At 40.4% G+C, this 8,398-nt stretch overlaps 2 protein-coding genes across 3 annotated transcripts in view; one reads left to right on the top strand and one right to left on the bottom strand.

The window, feature by feature from the left end:
* Positions 1–1,521, top strand: part of PRSS48 (serine protease 48) — a 34,973-nt gene extending 33,452 nt beyond the window's left edge. The window contains 2 exon segments of the mRNA XM_023752685.1: positions 1,127–1,279; positions 1,282–1,521. Coding sequence (XP_023608453.1) covers positions 1,127–1,279; positions 1,282–1,521 — 393 coding nt within the window.
* Positions 1–8,398, bottom strand: part of SH3D19 (SH3 domain containing 19) — a 153,820-nt gene that overhangs the window by 130,696 nt on the left and 14,726 nt on the right. The gene's annotated exons all lie outside the window — the stretch shown is intronic.

The following is an 8,398-nucleotide window of genomic DNA, read 5'->3' on the forward strand; positions in this document are numbered from 1 at the left end:
TAAAAAAAGATAGATAATGACAGGAGTTGATTAAGAATCTGGAAAAATTGGACCTTCATACACCTAGTGGGAATGTAAAATGGTTCAACTGTTTTGGAAAATTGTCTAGTAGTTCCTCAAAAGGTTAAATATAGAGTTACCACATGACCTAGGAATTCCACTCCTAGGTATACACACAAGAGAAATAAAAACATGTCTATATAAAAACTTATAAATAAATGTTCATAATAGCATTATTCGTAATAGCCAAAAAGTGAAACAACTCAAATGTCTACCAACTGATGACTAGAAAGACAAAACGTGGTATATCCATATAATGGGATATTATTCAGCCATTAAAAGGAATGGAGTACCAATACATGCTACAACATAGGTGAACCTTAAAAAGAATATGCCTAATGAAAGAAACCAGACACAAAAGGTCACATATTATATTATTCCATTTTTACAAAATGTCCAGAATGTGCAAATCCATAAGGCAAAAAGTAGATTACTGGTGTTGGTCTAGGGCTGGGAGGAGTGGGAGGAAATGAGGATGACTGCTGATGGGTATGGGGCTTCTTCTGGAGGTGATGAAAATATTCTAAAATGTGCCATGGTGATGGTTGAGCAACATTGTAAATATACTAAAAACCACTGACTTGTATACTTTAAATGGGTGAATTGTATGGTTGTGAATTATAACAATAAGGCTGTTACCAAAAGGAAAAGCAAGATTAAAGACATATTACCAACTATTTACTTATCACTATCGTTTTGTAAAAGAAAGGATTGACACTAAAAAAGGCAATAAGAACCTAAGAACCTAAGGACATAACAATAAGGGCAGTACATTAAATTAAATAACTTTAGTGAAAAAACTCATCACATGAATTTCTCTTTCTTACCACAAATGAGTATTTTGAAACTACTGATATATTTAGCTAAGATCTCTGCCAATTTCAAATTCTAGAATTCTAGAATTTCTGTGATCTCCTGCCTAATGAGGTGGAACGTCCAGCGCCCTCTAGAGTTCTGTAGCTCCACAGCCTCCACTGCCCCATTCTAAGGAACTCTCTACCTCTTGTGACCACATTCCTATTCATGGTCTTTTTCATAATGCTCATGACCTTTATCTCTTCCTTAGGGTGATTCTGGAGGGCCTCTGTCATGTCATATTGATGGTGTATGGACCCTGATAGGGCTGGTAAGCTGGGGATTAGGATGTGCTGAATCTCTTCCTGGAGTCTACACCAATGTGATCTACTATCAAAAATGGATTAAAGCCACTATCTCAAGAGCTGAGGTTTGGGGGCCAACAATCTGGACTTATCTGACTTATTGTTCCCTATTTTGCTGTTCTCTTTGGCTCTCCTGGTACCCGACTGTGCCTTTGGGCCTAACATCTTACCAAGAGTACACAGTAAAGCTAAAGCCACTGACCAAGTACAGGGCTAGGAAGAGAAAGCATGGAGCGTAAGTCCCAGTACAGAGAATGCACAGAACACTCACTGGAAACTCTGGATAACTTCATTAAAATGATTAGAAATAATTCTGTTTTTGAAGTTCTTGATTCTGAAGTATGGTTTAGTGGTTCGAATGTGAACAGCTGAGAAATAAGGTTGCCACTTCTGTGCATGGCATTCTTTGTCCCTGACTATGCATCTTGCAAGGCAAGAACGATGCCTTCTATGAATAAGTATTTATGGAAACAAATTAAATGGCTACTGGAGAAGCAGGCAAGAAAAAAAAGTATCTGTGAAGGCAAAAGGAAGGTCCTCAAGGAAATAAATTAAGGTTTTACTTCCTGCCCATGGGCTGCATTATGGGCTTCTTAGTAGGTCTAACATTTCTTATCTCCTCTACTGTCCTATGTTTCCCCTCTGTAGCAAGGGGTCTAGTAAGAAACACATTTATGTGGTTCAGCTCTGGAATTTTTAGAAATTTTTACTCTTTGAAATTCCAATGTAACATACTGCCAAAAATGGATTAACGCCATGATTATAAGAGCTGAAGTCTTGGGTTTCAATAATCTGGACTGATCCAGGTTAATATCAATTGTATAGTAAAGTAGTTTAAATGTTTATAAGAAAAGTATTACATTCCGTACTTAACTAGCATGCTTCTTTTGTTAAACAATCACATGACTTATACTATGTCCTTCCTAGGCTTCCAGGAGCTCAGAGCTAAGTTTTAAACTTAAGCTCAGTCATCATTTTTATCCTAGATTATCTGATATAATTCCATGCATACCCCTTTTTATTTAAATCATCCATTTCTCATTTGAATGAACTTAAGTTTTATCACATCTGTATAAGTTAACTTTCAAAAATAATTTTTGGGATAAATAAATACATTTAATAAGAAGTGAGGGTAGGTTTGGAAACATAAAATCCTTCCTAACCCCTACCCTCACCTCTCATGTGGTCTGCTGCAATAGCCTCCTAACTGGAAGTCACACCTCCTTTCCCTGACTTATACCTATGCTTAACTCCATTCATTCTTCACAGTATTCAGACTAATGTTTTTAAAATAAAGGTATGTTTTTATACTTTTCTCCCCCTTTCCCCTGCTTACAGCACTTGAATTGCATCCATGGCACTGCTCCTTAACAAGACCCACCAAACCATGTAGCATTTGACCCCAGACTGCCTCTTCAGCCTCATTCAGCATCATTCCATCCTGTTCTATATGCTTTCACTTCCTCAAATACTCCAAGATCCTTCTCAGCACTGGGCTTTTATATATATATATATATATATTTTTTTTTTTTTATTGATTTCAGAGAGGAAGGGGAGGGAAAGAGATAGAAACATCAATGATGAGAATCATTGACAGGCTGCCTCCTGCATACCCCCTACTGGGGATCCAGCCCACAACCTGGGCATATGCCAGTGATGGCGAACCTATGACACGCGTGTCAGAGGTGACACGCGAACTCATTTTTTTGGTTGATTTTTCTTTGTTAAATGGCATTTAAATATATAAAATAAATATCAAAAAATATAAGTCTGTGTTTTACTATGGTTGCAAATATCAAAAAATTTCTATATGTGACATGGTACCAGAGTTAAGTTAGGGTTTTTCAAAATGCTGACACACCGAGCTCAAAAGGTTTGCCATCACTGGCATATGCCCTTGATCAGAATCAAACCCTGGACCCTTCAGTCTGAAGGCCGATGTTGAGAGAATTAGATTATGGCTTGTGGCTGAGCAGAGCTCCTCCATGTGGGAGCTCACTGACCACCAGAGGGCAGCTCCTGCATTGAGCGTCTGCCCCCTGGTAGACAGTGTGTGTCATAGTGACCAGTCATTCCCAGTCTTTCTGCTGTTAGGGTCAGTTTGCATATTACCCTTTTACTATATAGCATAGAGGCGTGGTGCACGGGTGGGGGCCGGCTGGTTTGCCCTGAATGGTGTCCCGGATCAGGGTGGGGGTCCCGCTTGGGTGCCTGGCCAGCCTGGGTGAGGGGCTGATGGCTGTTTTCAGGCTGCCTGCACCCCCTTTAGGCTGGGGATCCCCACTGGGGTGCCTGGCCAGCCTGGATGAGGGGCTGAGGGCTGTTTTCAGGCTGCCCGCACCCCCTTTAGGCTGGGGATCCCCACTGGGGTGCCTGGCCAACCTGGATGAGCGGCTGAGGGCTGTTTTCAGGCTGCCCAAGCCTGCAACTGAAGCTCCCAGTCTCTCCTTTCTTCTTTTTTTTATTCTGGGATTTATTTACCTTCTGTAATTGAAACTTTGTTGTGGCTCCAGCTCGAGGCCGGCTGGCTGAAAGCAGGTACCTGGGGTTTGTTTAGCTTCTATAATTGCAACATTGTTGCATCCGGAGCTCAGAGCTGGGCCGTGGCAGGCGGGGAACCTTGGCTTCCTCCATTGCCGGGGCAACCAAGCCTCATGTTCACTTCAGCTGCGTGGCTGCTGGCCGCCATCTTGGTTGGCAGTTAATTTGCATATCACCCTGATTAGCCAATGGGAAGCATAGCGGAGGTACGGTTAATTACCGTGTTTGTCTATTATTAGATAGGACATATATATCCCTAATATGCAAATCGACCAAATGACAGAACGACTGTCGGAACGACTGGTTGCTAAGACGCGCACTGACTACCAGGGGGCAGATGCTCAATGCAGGAGCTGCCCCCAGCCTGCAGGCCTTGACCAGTGGTAGCAGCAGGCGGCGGGGCCGGCGAGCGGGCAGCTCCAAGCCAGCCAAGGTGGGTGTGAGCGGGGGTCCCCCGATTGCCCCGCCAGTCACCCCACAGATCAGCCCTGATCGCCAACCAGGCCTAGGGACCCTACCCATGCACAAATTTCGTGCACCGCGCCTCTAGTAGAGAAATAAAATCAGAAGAATCTGTTTGAAGTATAAATCCTCATCCCCACAAACCAACATCCCAAAAAAGCACTCATGCACATACACATTTGTTATGTAATTTCAAGATGTTCAAGAATCCCTATATTCATAGAACCTCCAGAATATTATACGTAATCACAAAGCAGCCTGTTCTAACCCTGATAAGAAGATTGCTCCCTCCCTAAGAAGGAGGAAACCAAGTAATTTTCCATTTTAAAAAAATCTTTAAATTTTCCCCCAATTCTGCTTATTAAAAAAATCAAAATGTTACAGAAATATCTAACACAGAAAGTTCAAATGCCCATGTAACTGCTTGTTCATCACACTTACCCTATACATCCTCATGCTTAAGAATGTGTCAATATGCCTCTGACTCCTTTTTAAATGTTTATACATATGTATAGTTTTTTCATACTTGCCTTTTTAAATGGAGCTTGCTTTTTAAAATTAGCTTGTAATAACACAAAGCTGTTGTTACAACTGCAAAGCTTCAGAGCTGAGAGACCTTTAATTCATTTTATTAAAAATTCCATGTAACTAGCCTACACAAAAAGACAGCAGTTGGTTGATCAAAGAAAGTTTGTGTCAATGAATTTTAAATAATGAAAACATTTGGCCTTTAAAATTACTAGAGCATTTTCAAAGGCAAGAATTTGGGTTTTTGAAGTAACCTTAACCCCCCACCCCACCCCGACTCAGTTCAATGAAGCTATTTTTATTTCTGATACACAGAGCTAACATTAAAGGAGATAGTTTTTTTAAAATACATTTGTTTCATATTCTTTTTGTCCAGACGCTATTGAGTTGGTATATAATGAAAAATGTTAGCTCACTTAGAGGCCCCATAAACTAGTTCCAAAATGAGCACAGCCAAGCCTTTCTAAGAAGGAACAATCCATTGAACATCAAGATGGAAGCATCCTATTGTTGGACCATGGTCAACACTGTAGTCAGCTGTGCATAATTTTTTTCATCAGGTGTTGGAGTCTCTACAAGTGAAAAACATCTATCAAATACTGTGTGAGTTCAAAAAATATGCTCTAGAAAAAAATCTTTCTAGAAGATATTGTTTTTACAACTATGAAAGTAAATTAAGCATAACAGGACAGACTTGGCTATTCCCAGAAGAAAAAAGGTGAATGGCCATGTTGAATTTGAGCTTTAAGTTTGAAATCAGGGGAATAACACAATCAGTTTGCATTTTAGAAAATCATTTTGTCAATTTGCATTTTAGAAAAATCACTTTGGTGGTTGTGCAGAGAATAAATTACAGAGAAACAATTCAGGAGTTAGAAAGGCTAGTTATAAGGCTGTTGCAAATGGTGAGAGACACCTGGACCAGGTAGCAATGAGGATGGAGAGAAGAGAATTGATTCAAGAGCCACAAAGGAAACAGATTCAATAGACTATGGTAACTGACTAATTAGATGTAAGTATTCATGGTGAGGGAGAAAGTTAAGAATTTCACCCAGGTTTCTGGCTTAGGCAACTTAAGGTGTGTCATTCAGTGAGATATGGAACCTTGGAGAAGATAGCTGAGGGATAAGAAATGTAAATTAAAGACATCAAGAGTCTATGAGAAAGAAATCCAAACAGATACATTTCAATCTTACATTGTACATTTATTAAATAAGCAAGTTGAGAGAATTAGAATATATTCCAAAAGCTCAATGGACCAAATTCTAGTTGGTTATTAGTTGCATAGAGTTTGTGAAAAATAATACACATCAGGCCCTGGTCAGGTAGCTCAGCTGGTTAGAGTGACATCACAATATATCAAGGTTGCAGGTTTGATCCCCGGTCGGGGTACAATAAAAAACCAACCAAAGAATGCATAAATAAGTAGGACAGCAAATCAATGTTTCCCTCTCTCTCTCTCTCAAATCAATAAATAAATTTAAAACACACACACACACACACAATTAGTTTCAGTCTGCTCACACTAGTGAACCTTTTAAGGATGTTGTATTAGATGTTGTTGTACCAATGGTTCATTGCCCTCCCTATGGAAGGACTATCCACCCACTTGAGGTGCCAGGTGACTTGCAGGATGTCCTGCAAAAGGATTACAGTGCCCTGCATCACTAACATAAAGCTGACCAAACACATATGAGTAAAAGTTATATACATCACTTTTGAGCATTAGTCTTAAAAGCTGGCACACGATTTGTTCATTGCTCTTATTCTCAGATAGTATGAACCCTAAGAAGACACCTAAGAAACTAAGAAGGACTCCTGGTGGCTAACTTGGCTCAAATTAAACAAAAACAAAAACAGGATCTAGTAGCCATTTCTATACAGAGGCCCTTTACACAAACTGCAGTTCAGGGAGAAGCCTGCACTTAACTACTTGCAGACAAGGAACTGCATGCATGCACTCTTTCTGCCACCTGAGCCAGCCCTTATAAAGAAGTTCCTGGAATCCTATTTCAACCAATAGGACTGAGGCTTTCCCCATCTGATCTGACCAACCAGTGTGGCTCTATTCCGACCAATCATGACAGTGCCCTCATTTGCATAAGGACAGACCAATCAGGGACCAGGAGTGGGTACTTCTGTTCATATAAGCCAGCTCCCCTCAATTCCTCTCTGGCTCTGAGCGTGCACTTTCCCTTTCCACTAAATGGCTGAAGACTGTGATTCCCAGAGCAGAGCAGACCAGTGCAGTGCAAAGCAGACCAGCAAGAAGAGCAAAGGCATCCATCCAAGAGCAGAGCAGAGCTGTCTAGCCAGAGAGGCTAAGAGGCCAGGCCCAGGGTTGTCTCACAGCTGAGCTGTTTCCAGAGCCATGCTATATCATAATTGAACTGTTTTGTACTGAATAAAGTTTCCTCTTCATCAAACCCCAAATTGGGAATTCCTGTTAATGTTGCTTTGGTGTCAATGATCATCATAGGTTGACAATAGGCTCCTTCAGCCAGGATCCCAAAATGGAGAAGATAAGTGAGAATGAGCTGTGGACTCACCAGTTGAGTATAACTGTTAAAAGATATTGAGCTCCAGAGGCTGTTTGTTAACACAGCATTAATAACAAAATAGAGGTATACTGGTGTCTAACAAATAACAATTTTTTTTGTGTTTCTCCTTTTCTAATCAAAATTTCTGGCTATCTGCTAAGAAGCAATCTGATGGAAAAATTAAAAAGTTGGCCCAAGTATACCAAAACTAAAACAAAGAATTTTGAACCTGAAAGGAAACTTTCTGTAAAGGGCTACAGGGTAAATATTTTAGGCTTGCAAGCCACACAGATATAGCACGAAAGCAGCCATAGGAAACATGTAAATGAATGAGCATGTCTGTGTTCTAATAAAACTTTATTTACAAAAACAGGCAGTGAGCCAGATTCGGCGCACAGGTCTACAGTTTCTAAACCCTTGGTCTAAATCCTTCATATTGTCATTGAGGATTCTGAGACCCAGAGAGATTAAATCAAGGTCACACAGCTGGCTAGTGGCAGGTTGAGCATTAGAATACAGGTCTCCTGAGTGTAGTCCTCTAGAATAGATTCTGTTGGGTCACAATACAGAGATGAAGTACATAAGAAAAAAATAAAGAGGATCAGAGAATGGTAAGGTGGCTTTTAATTATGTTAAACAGCTTTTCACAGTTTGATTATAAATGAGGATTTGCTTTTCAAGAGATTATGGCTTTCATAAAAACAAGTGAGTGTCATAAAACCAAACAGGTAAACAAATGATAAGTTAGCCAGTGTTTGAAAAATGATCTTCAGAGGAAACTATTCTATACTTCCTTCCTATTATCATTTCCTGGAACACTTTATCAATCATTTGTTTTATCAGTAGGACAGCATTTGCTATGATCACGGCAATAACTTATCTTAAGGCAGTGGTTCTCTACCATGATAAATCTTTATTGTTCAGATTATTAGAGTTGTTCCCTCTTTTTCCCCCCCCCCTAGCTCCTCCGCACATGGTGTTTCTTTGTCACTCATGGCCGTTAGCCCCACCCCCAGAACAAAGATACAAAAATTTCTGGAGGATTAGGCCCAATCATCTGCGAGATTAAGAAAAGCCGCGGGTGATACTAATGTGCAGCCCACGGTC

This window comes from Myotis lucifugus, unplaced genomic scaffold (genome assembly GCF_000147115.1).
Source record: "Myotis lucifugus unplaced genomic scaffold, Myoluc2.0 scaffold_1, whole genome shotgun sequence".
In the NCBI taxonomy this organism is placed as follows: Eukaryota; Metazoa; Chordata; class Mammalia; order Chiroptera; family Vespertilionidae; genus Myotis; species Myotis lucifugus.